At 38.3% G+C, this 11,386-nt stretch overlaps 1 protein-coding gene across 2 annotated transcripts in view; it reads left to right on the top strand.

The window, feature by feature from the left end:
* Positions 1 to 4,591: 4,591 nt before the first annotated feature.
* Positions 4,592 to 11,386, top strand: part of mdfi (MyoD family inhibitor) — a 28,446-nt gene continuing 21,651 nt past the window's right edge. The window contains exons 1-2 of one of the 2 annotated variants that reach the window (XM_008409260.2): positions 4,592 to 5,055; positions 6,939 to 7,081. In XM_008409260.2, coding sequence (XP_008407482.1) covers positions 6,949 to 7,081 — 133 coding nt within the window. In that variant the 5' untranslated portion in view covers positions 4,592 to 5,055; positions 6,939 to 6,948. Of the gene's footprint in view, positions 5,056 to 6,935; positions 7,082 to 11,386 lie in introns of both variants that reach the window. The other variant, XM_008409259.2, reaches the window with a different exon arrangement.

Raw genomic sequence — 11,386 nt, 5'->3', positions numbered from 1 at the left:
TTTTTTTTTTTTTTTTGAAAGCTGAAACTTTGTTTAATCTTGTGCTTTTAGTGAACTTTGCTGTTATTCCACTGGGAAGAATCTCATTCCCGACATTTAAATCCCTGTGACATTTGGTTTTGGTAGAGTCCCCCCCCCCACAACCCCTTGTTCCTAAGCCTATTATATAGCTGCAAGCATGCAGGCACCGTCACACATATGTACATTTTTTCAGGCACATATGCACAAGATGAATACTGTGCACAGAAACGTAACACAACATAGTTGTGCAAGGTGAGCCGAGGTGCAGAGCAACAGACGAAGAGGTTATTTTTGGCTTGGAGATGAGGCGTTTGGGCCCGAACGGTTTTCTTAGCGCTCATCGGGATAGAGTGGGCAGCAGGTCCGGATGTCTGCAGATTTGTTTGTGGGAAAGTAGATCTGCACGCCCCTGCCCATGTGCATGAACTCGCCATGCTAAATCAATATGCATGTTTGTGTGATCGGGTGTGAGCAGAGGGTGTGAACGGCTGCAAGTCCCAACAGCATGCAGAGCACTGAGGTCCAGGCAGACCCGATGAGTCATAAAGTAAATTCACTGGGAGCCATGCTCACATCTCCCTCTGTCTCTCCCTGGTGCGCTCACTTTGTCGTCCCTCTCCCTTCTTTGCCTCCGTGTTTGTGGTTCAAGCGGTGGGCCACCCTCCAAACAATGCACTGACTCACCGAAAACAACACAACAAATTTGTGTATCTGCCGCTGTCTGCATGCACATCTGCATGGATCTACTTACTTCACTGTTTTTTCTTCTTTTCTTTTTATCGTTTTTTTACCCAAACCTTCATATATTAGTCTGTTTGGTTTCACATATGTATGCCCAACTGAGAATTTGGATTTTTTTATTTTGCCAGTGTCAGCAGTGAGGAAAAACTAGGCATTTGGAGGCACTTTTGACATGTAGAGAAGCAACTGTGGATTCATAAAATAGTATGATAGTAATTGAGGTTGGATGAATATATCAAGAAAAGTGGCAGCAATAGTCTATTTAGTTACTACATTGAGATCTTACCGAAGATGTACTCAAGAACTGAAGACAGTCAAAGTTACTATTGGTTTAAACACACTTTATGACTCGTTTTCTGTCTAAATCTTTGATGTATTAGTTTAAATTTATTTTGTAAACTGAAAATAATAACTGACTTACCCTATGGCTTAAGTCTTTTTACACAAATTTAATAAGAATACATTAGCTTACACTTTGCAATGACGTCTTTTGATGTCTCTTATATGGATTATGCAAATGCAGCTTTGATCCAAAATGCTTGTATGCAGGTACATTTCAATAAATAACAATGATTCTTTTAGTATCTGTGAGTAAATGTACATATAGTGCGTTGAAAACGTATTATGACCATTTTGCCAAGTTACAGTCACAAATTGTCCTGTTCTCCTTCCTGATGGTCAGGATGTGGATTTTTTTCTAAATGTAAATCAAAATGTGTGTCAGGCATTTAGATTCAGCCTCTTTTTACTCTGATTCCAATGCAAATAATTTCCTCCAGAGGTCACCTGACTGGATCCACCTGTTTGTTATTTTAAGGCCTCGGAGATTTGTTAGACAATATCAGTGAATAAATATAATCTAATAGAACAAACATCTTCTGTCAGAAAAGCTGGTCAGCACCGATGACAAAATGATAGGAGCCACATTTAGAGCAGCTAGTTTGCAAATGATTTGGGACAGTAGTTTACCTCCCAGCAGGTTAGTAAAGACAAATATGCAGCCAGATCAACAACATAATAGTTTAGGCAGCCTGTAGGCTAATCTTTCCTTTAGATTTTTATCTTTAACATTTTTTTCTTTCAATTCTAAATTGTATATTGCTTTGTAGTGGTGTGCCACATAAAATGTGAATATAATACTAACATTGGAAACACAGTAATAGAATATTGTGTTTCTAATGTGATGAGTCCTAAAACACGGAACGTCTTGTTTCTTTGTAATAATATTTGCATTCTGACCACAGGAACTTAAAGACACTGAGAAATGCCCTTTTAACCCCTTCCTGAGTAGTGAGTATACAATGTGCTCACTGTGCCTTATTTTTTTGTTTTAGCTATGGCTCGCCACTAACCAATAGCACAGATCTTCAGTTTTCACCTGTTGAGTTGGTGAAAACTGTTCCCGATTTATCAGTGTAATTAGGAAGCTTTTCCCACAGACTTGGCTAATTTGCAGTGGTATGAATAACTATAAAGGATCTGATCTTTACAGACTCCAACATTGTTGGACTCTAGTCTCAAGTGTACAATAAAGCACAGCACCCATTCCAGTGAAAAGTGTGTGGAAATCTAAGTACACACCAACATTTAGAATGCAGAAGGGGGTGTACTTTTCTTTTTACCATAATTGTAAGTGCACACACAGCCCCTGACAGCACGATGACATCAGGCGACTGAACATTAATGGCTTTGATCAGAGCTTGTGCAACTGGGTGAAATATGTGCAATAAAAACACCGTTTGGAAAAGCAGGAGGTTTTGAAAAGTCTGCGAGAAAAAGTGATAGTGTTAACAGTATGCTGAATAAAATCCGATCTGTACTGGGTTTATGGTGGTTGTGTCTTTTTTTTTTTTCTAAATATTTAACACACTGACAGCTGTTAAGTGTCTGACAGGTAAGCCCATGTATTCTTCACCAAGCGAATCCTCACACCAGCATTTCCTGCCACACAAGAAGCCATCGTTGTGTGGCAGGATTGTCGAGAAGAGAGACACAGACAGTCAGAGCAGCGGGGCCCAGCTGCAGAACAAAAGCATCTTTGTGAATGATTGGAACCACATTTTACCCTCAAGTCTCTCTGCACATGCTCTTTCTCATGCTCGTTTTCTCACCACCAGACCTTGTACTTCTTAAAAGCACAGACAAACAGACCGAATTGTTAAATAGCCTTTTGTAGAGGCTTGGGGATGCGTGTTAAGTTTTTGCTTTACACTTTTACTCACATTAAAATCTCTTCTTGTGTCCTCCTTGCTTTCTCTGTGTGTTGACATTTCCGGCATCTTTCCTGCCTGAGCACGAGTTTTCACGCGGTCTGGTCAGAAGACCTTTAGGAAGGAGAAGCAGGACTCAGTTCAGCCCTCTAGCATCTTGCTGTTTCTCAGTTGAGTCTCCCCTGAATCACCCTTAAAAAAAAGGGGGCGGATTGAGAAACAGAAAGGAAGTTTATCCTTGAACAGTTTTCTCTTTGCTTGGTTTAAAAAAAGACATATTAAAATGCCCTGGCATTTCCTATTGCGTGTGATGCACGTTTTGGTCTCCACTACCTCTGGCTAAGGAACAGGCCCACAGCACCAAAGATTCACCATAATGAAGAGTGGGCAATACATGAGTTTGTCTTTTGTTTCATCTCAAATCCTTGTGTCTGTTGCAAGACAAACCAAGGTTAGTTTAATCTGAACAAAGCACAAAGTTAAAGTCGCAGTAGAGTTAAGCAGGCTTGACCATGTCTATGTTGCTGACAATAGAACAACAACAAAAGAAATGAGACGGCGCTTGTGCATAAAAGTGAGAAAGCGTCTAGTGTTTGCCAAGGAGACTTGGTGATCCCAAGATGCCGCTCTTCGCTGCATGCCCGAGTAAGCTTTAAAGATCTGTTTTACCACCATGATCACTTCCCCTTGTAGCAAGTATGAGTGCTCCAGTTTAGTGGCCAGTGACCAAAAGAAATGATCGTTTTATGTCAAGTATGTAGGAGGGAAACTGAAAGTGATGGATCACCACATAAAAATTCCAAGAAACTGATTTGCTTACAACAGTAAAGTGCGTAAAAAGATCAAATCTTCAATTAGGTGCATTTTAAAGGGATATCAATATTTTGAACATGGTGTTTTTTCCCCTATTTAATAAGTATTAAAGCAGGATGTGTTTTTTTTTTTTTTACATTTCTCAGTAATGGATTATGCTGCTGCAATCAAAGCTGAATGTATTTTAAGTCTTTTTATACATCTTTACCTGGGCTGCCAGCAAGTTTGTGATAACTGTTTTCTTTTTTCATTGTTATTATTTCTAAGAAATGTTGACTTTTTCTGTTGATGGACACCTGCTCCAACATGTTTTAGCCGATTTTTTTTTTTTTTAAAAAGCGGTTACCTACTGTTTGCTTCTAAAGTGAAACTATTTTTGGCGGTATGGCGGAACATAAGGGTATGAAAAACAAAAACAGCAACATTCCCATAATAAACATTTAAATTACAGAGGATAACATTTGTACAATTTATCTCAGACAATAAAAGGAGATCACGATAATTTTCTTGTATGTGTCTTAGAATATTTTCTATGGCGTAAGAATGTAAGAATGTTTACTATTCTGATAATAAACGCTTATACATTGTTGACAGCATTACTACTCCTGGAGACTAAACTGTTCATTATTAATGACAAAACATGTGGCTTCTGGACTTCAAATTTGTAATGAAAGCTTGTCCGTGTTAGTGCTCTGTCTGGTTCGGGTTAAAGGGGTAATTATATGACAGTACAGTTCAGCCCAACTACTTTATTGCCTGCAGGAAGCACAATCACTGCTGACTGTAGTTTCCTGTCCAAAAGCAGGAGCAGCAGCAGCAACAGCAGCAGCACAAGTCAAAGGCTGACACAGTGGGTGTGAGAGGGGAGAAATAACAGAAAAAGGGATACACACCTCGGCTTGAGGTTATAATTAGCTTAGCTATTTTCTCCAGGAGGAGCTGGACTTTCTCAGCAGTGGTCGAGCAAACCTGAAAACAAAGGTTTCTGCGGAGTCAAACTTCCCCACATCTGGTTTGCTGGAGGACGGGGCGAGCCGAAGTCAGGCACTTTGGAGGCGGAGAGAAGGCTATCTGTGCTGAAGAAAATGCTCTGTATTTTGGAGCTTATATCACCTGTATAAACCGAGAAGAGTTTCTGACGTCGCGAAGAGACCCAAGTTTGGAGAGAAAGAGGACTCCAGCGGAGCTCGAGGTCCAGCGAAGGAGATGAGATGAATTAGACCAATAAATAAACATTTTTGGTTGCTTAAGTGTCGCAGACAGTGAGAAGGTAAGGCTGTGTTTCCTCTCCCCCCCCCTAGTGCTTTTGTGAAGATAAAAGTAAGAAAAAATAAAGCTGAGTTTGGTCTCAGCATGCAGACACTCGCTTTTCATCAGAGCACAGACATGCAATCAAGGTAAACAAAATATCTGCCACATTTTGAGACTCTTGGTCCTGTAGGCTACATTTTCCCGAATATAATAGTTTAAGGCGCTTGCAGCTTCTCACGGAACGTGTTTAAATTTGGCACGTCGTACGAAGATTTTTCTTTTTTCCCGAAACTTTTACAAACGTTTCGCTATTTCAGAAGTTTATGGCCAAGCCTGTCGCGGTTTTTTGTGGCCGTATATTTGTGAACGTGGCTCTAACGAATGTCCTCTTTTTGAGCGTTTATTTCTCTGAACTTCGCTGTGTATTGTCAAAACTTTTTGTCGGGCAGTGAGAGCAGCGTTGTTGCCACGGGAGCGCGCAAACAGCTGCCCAGCTGAGCTGGTTTGACTGGTGGGGCGCGCGCCCGTTCCTTGGCTGCACGTGAGGCAGAACTTTAGAGCTGTTTCGTATTTTGCCCGAGGCCTTCAAAAACTGGCGAACAAAACACATTTACGAGGAACTAGGCGAAATATATCTTTAAACGGAACACTGAAAGTTCTCTTGTTTTAATGTATCCGCAAGGTAAATTGATAGGCTACTTATGTGTTTTGCTAATTTACTTATTTGTTTGTCAAGTTAATTGCAGTGGTTGCACATCTTTGTTATTAACAGCTAACAAATTGCTAATTGATTCTACGCCACCAATTTCACTCGAAAGTAAAATGTTTATTATCTAATATAGTCTCAACCTTTTACAGAATATAAACTAGATGTTATCATCCAGCTCAGAATCCAAAATTCTTAGATTTAGACATAAATCGGACAACGGTAAACAATACACATTAATTAAAGTTAATGTGAAAGTTAATGAGTTTAATGTGAATCTACTATATATTTTTATTAGCGTATTTTAATGGACATTTCTTTAGAACATTTTATTCAGCACAGCAGGAGGGAAATGATATCCGTATTTGATTTGTAAAATTTAGTATATGTAGTAACACTTCATAACAGAAATTGAAGTATTTTGTGTGTTTTCAAAAATATATATTCTTTTGAGGTAATATAGATACAATGTTGTGTACTGAAAAATGTATTTTGTGCACTAAACTCTGTAATATTCACTGAAAACCTACTTGTGTCTTCTTAAAAGAGTTCTGCAGTCACGTCAAACCATACTTGTTAAAAGGCTTTTAAATAAATGAGTCTGTCTCAGTGTCCAGTAGTTTTACTACACTAGATTTACTTTTCAATTGTTACAGACTATTTTGAAATATCTATAGAATTCCTCTCATATGCAGCCAAAAGCTATTTACTGTCAGAACATGTAGTGTCATGGTGTTTCCTTATGCCTTCAAGGGTTCAGAGAGTTATTTTTGGGCAAGTTATGGTTGTGCATTCCTGCCATCTTCCAGCTAATGTTTATTTGATAGATTCGGTACAACTTGATTAGAATGAATAGAGTTGTGTTTAATTTAACAGAAAAAAGTTACGAAAATATATTAAATCTGAGGAAATTACCTGGCAAGAAAACATGCCCAGTCAGAGTTTGCAGCAGACATCAGACTGTTTGCCTTAAGATGAATGGCAGAGATGGTGTATCTACCTGAAATGGTGAAAGATGAAAACTTTACAGCTGGTTACTTATTTCAAAAGAGCTTATTGCATATCCATCTTAGTGGCCACTACTCATACTGACGTCATGTTCAGATGTTGCGTTTTTGATTCAAAGAGGTCATGTAGCCAATTTGTTCGGACGGTCTTGTTGCTTCAGGCTCATTCACCTCCTCCCTGAACAGCAGGCCCACGCCCATGGATGAGGAGAGGAGTGCCATTACCATCTCCGCAGAGCAACCTGATAATGAAAACCCTGACCTGCCAGCTCCAAGTTCATGCACAGAGAGTGAGAGCAGCTCTACAAGTCCAGCCCCCTTTCCTGGTGAAGGTAAGAGACAAAACGTCCCAGAGAAAATCGACAATTAAAGGCCTTGTTCATTAATTTGGATATTATGAAGAAAGTATGACCTATTTTGGTAGTTGAAAAAATGAAACTAATTCATTTCATACAGAGTGATGTATTTTTAAAAAAGTATTTCTATTAATTCATTGCAACACATTTAATGAGAATCAAAATGTACTATTTCAGAAAATGTGAACATTGCACAAGACCAATAAATAACTGATCTTTAACAACGAAATGTTTGCCTACTGCAATGCATGACCCTTTACTGTACAATATTGGCACTCAATCTTTGGTCAAGGTTTCTTTTGCTTAAATTACTGCATCAATGCCACGTGGCATGGAGGTGATGGGCCTGTGCCTCTGTTGATGGGTTAAGAAACCCCATGTTTTTTTCATTGTGGCCTCCAGTTTGTCTGCATTGTTGGCTCTTGTGTCTCATTTTCCTATTAATTTGTTCAGCAAACTCATTTCAAGTGAGCTTGCTGAGCTGTTGCTCTCTGTGATACCCTTGCCATTAAAGTAGGTACTAGATTCTGTTGGTAGACATTCTGGTGACTTTTGATTTGAGGAAACAAACTGGACACCAGCAGGCGCCCTGCCTGAAATAAAAACCAGACTTTCATCTCAAAAAGAGGAGTTTGGCCCAACAGTCCAGACAAACCAGACAAGACACTTCTGATGTGTCTTATGAGTTGTTGCCCATGTCCTGGAAACATCCTCTCTTTGCTGTGGTTATTCCTATTTCTTGTGCAACTTTTTTTCCTCTCTACTTTTCTCTGTGGACAGGAAGCTTCTTGACCTTTTGTGTTTTACAATCCTCCCCGTGATTTTATGCCATACAATTGTCATAATATACTATTTCTGTCTTAAACATAAAATTTTAACTTGTCGCATGTATTATCCTATCTTTACAAAGATTAATTTTATTAGTTCTGAGCCATAATATTGAAGATTAATTGACATAAATACTTGAAATATTTCACTCTGTGTCAAAGGAATCTATTTATGATATGGGTTAAATATTTTTTATGGGAATTTGAATGATAATTTTCTTGTCAATCTGCACTGAGGTGCGCTTGCATTTTTGATCAAAAAAATGCAAGCGCATTTTTATTAAGCATTCATTAATATGAATGCTTAAAAAGGAACAGAGAGCAGAGACTAGGCTTTTTTTTTAAATAGAACAGCAAGCAGAAAAAAACAAGAAAAAACTTCTCTAATTTGTTTTCGTGTCAGCAACATAATAGAATGCAAAAACAATGAAAACAAAATTCAGTTTTATTCAGTTTATTCAATTCAGTTTATCAGTTTATTTCAAGAATAAAAATAATCACATATCAGCTTTTTGTACACAGACACAGCTCATGCCTCTTATTCCTCTGAAGACGACGGACATGATGTGAACATGCTTAGCAAAATCTTTGGGGAAAAACAACAACACCAAGTGGTGAAACATGAGGCTTTATTGGGCAGGTCTTTCTTTAGTCATCTTGTATTTGGGTATGTGACTCACAATGACGCTGCTGCCTGTGGAGGTAGGAAGTTTATCTCTGTATGGTTGGATACACGAAGCAGCTGTATGCTTTGTATAATGCTTTCTTTGCAAGCCAGCCACGTAATTTAAAGTTAATCTTTTTATCCACCTCTATGAAAGGGTATACAGGTGGAAGTTTGTTTTCTTCTGTATGTAAAAAAAAACAAAACAATGCCTACACTTTGGTAGCGTCTCTGACCAAAAAATAAAACAAAAACAATTCAGTGTTTTTCCTAGAAGTAATGGTGATTCATTAGGTCCAAGGCATTTTCACTGACAGGCACAACAGTTGTATATTCAGGTGATGTACCGCCTTGGATGATCTGTGGGGTCAGGACCAATTCAGCCCAGTGGAACACTGAAATGCCACAATGGGGCTCGTGGGAGTTAGAGAATGAACCCGTGACCCTTCCCTCTTTGTGAGTTTTGTCATGCTAAGGGATGACTGACAACGTGGGGTGGGAACAGGACGATGTGGACTCAGCTCAGGGCTGTTATGTATCTGAATGACTCACCCAGGATTGGCCAATTATGGTTCAAGTTCAATCAAGTTTTGCAGAGAAAACATCTGCACTAAGTGTATATCAGGGTGCAGGTCTTATGAGGTAATTAGTATAGGTGTGGTTTACAGACAGAGTAGTGTGCAGAGATTTAAGTGGCTTGTTGTCACGGGAACCTGCCGCAAAAATCTTTCATTGCTGCTGCATGTATTTTATAGTGTTTTATATTTGTTTTTGCTTGCTTTTTAAAGGCACCATTCAACTGGCCATGATTAGGGCAGAAAATATTTTTCGTATCACATTGACATCTCTGTTTCACAGCACTGTGGTTAACCGCTATGAGTATAAGTATGGCATCGAAGTTAATGATGATTCCTCAGGACCTTTACAATAATTAAACATGTGGATTGTGCCCAAACATGCTGTCTTTTCTGTGCTATTTTTACCTGGGGGGGGGGGGGGGGGGGGGCTCCTCTGGGAGCAAAGACAGAGTTGAGTGTAGATTCTTTTACCACCACAATGTGTGTGCAGTTCACAGTTAGTAGGTGAATCAAGGTGAAGGAAAGATTGGTGAAGCCAAACCAAACTGTGAGCAAGGTCACAAACATATGCATCAATCGTGCATATATAATCAATCGTGCATATATAACCATGCATATGTTGTAAGCAGTCCTTCTTACAACATAAAGGCTATAAGCAATAGTAGTTTCACAAGAACAAGATATATATAGAAATATTTTTGAGAAAACTAAAAATCCTATTTTTTTCACGAATATATTAAAGTTTTGTATATTCCAACCCAGATTTGACTAGTTAATTAGATTAGGATTTTTATGCATGTCTCAATATAATATTTAGACATCAGTGTAGAGTTATTCACTTTATGTTTTATTAGTATAAATAGTCTTTAATTAGTCATTCTATTTTTGACTATATTATCTATTAATGTCTGTCTAGACTCAATAAAATTCTACTCAGGCTTTTATGTAGTACCAGTTTATAACAAATGCCATCTTAAGGCACTTTAAAAATCAAATAAATCAGATTTATATACAGACATGTATAATTAAATCAGTCCAATTTTAAAGACAGATCAAATTTTGTAGGTCTGCTTATTTGGGGACTGTCAGAGTCTGACCCGAGGTAAATTCTGTCTCTGTTTGATCTTTGTTAATTTTTTCTTCACTTGAGTTGTGTTACTGAGAATAAAAATTTCCACAAATTTGATATTCTGTTATGGAAATCCATAATTCATTTCTCGGCTTCATATTTAGGCTTGACATATTGTTAGTCCAAGAAACAGACAAATCAAAACGCAGATGCTTTTGTTGCAACAAATTGACGCTGTTCTGACACACAGGGTTGGGGACATTGTTTCACAAATATTTGTTATGCCTTTATTTGAGATTCACTTTTTGCAGGTGATCTGTCTGTGACTGTTTATGTTCACACCCATTGTTAATTTGTCTCTGCTATGAGTTTGAGCCATGACACAGAGGTAGCAGCATTGGCATAAAGCCGGCGTTTATAATATGCTATGCAAGTTGCATACCTCCTGGTTCCCAGATAGGAGTATTTTCCAGACAGAAGAAATTCCTACTTCATTAGTACAGGACCAACATTTTGTTGTGTCTGTGTTGATAGATCTGTGCTTCTCTTGCTTGTTGAGAGAGTTGCTGTCACTTAAGCAGGAAGATACAACAAGGTAGTATGTGTGTTTAACTCCTCTGGTCTCTTTTACGAACAATAATTATCCCACCATTCTCTTCTCTATTTCCCTCTCTGTCTCAACTTTTCTTTCTAAATGGCTTTTTTTATGTCTGTTTTACTCATCAAAAAATGTCATTCATATAAAAAATTACAATTTTAATGAATACAGCTTTGAGCTCCCAGTATAAGAGTTATGACTTAATTAGGGTCATTACCACGGGTTGAAGATGTCGGAGGTCAAACAAAGAAAGAAAGACCCCTTCTGATCACTGTTTTGATACTCTTTAAAACCGGTGTAACAAAGTTGCCACCGGATCAATGATAAGATATTTGTATTGTTGTCAGAAAGTTAGGAGTTTGGACTTCCACTAGGCGACCTCCCACATGACGAAGACGCGTTGTGAATCAGCTGCACTTAATCTCCTGTCATGATATACTCTGAATCATCCATAAGTCATAACTTTGGGACGTAGCAATCAAATATGAACAACTCTGCACTCATTCAACAACAAAGCAGAAAAAAATAAAATAAAATAATAATTA

This window comes from Poecilia reticulata, linkage group LG5 (assembly GCF_000633615.1).
Source record: "Poecilia reticulata strain Guanapo linkage group LG5, Guppy_female_1.0+MT, whole genome shotgun sequence".
NCBI lineage: Eukaryota > Metazoa > Chordata > Actinopteri > Cyprinodontiformes > Poeciliidae > Poecilia > Poecilia reticulata.
This window is presented reverse-complemented; position numbering and strand designations above follow the sequence as displayed.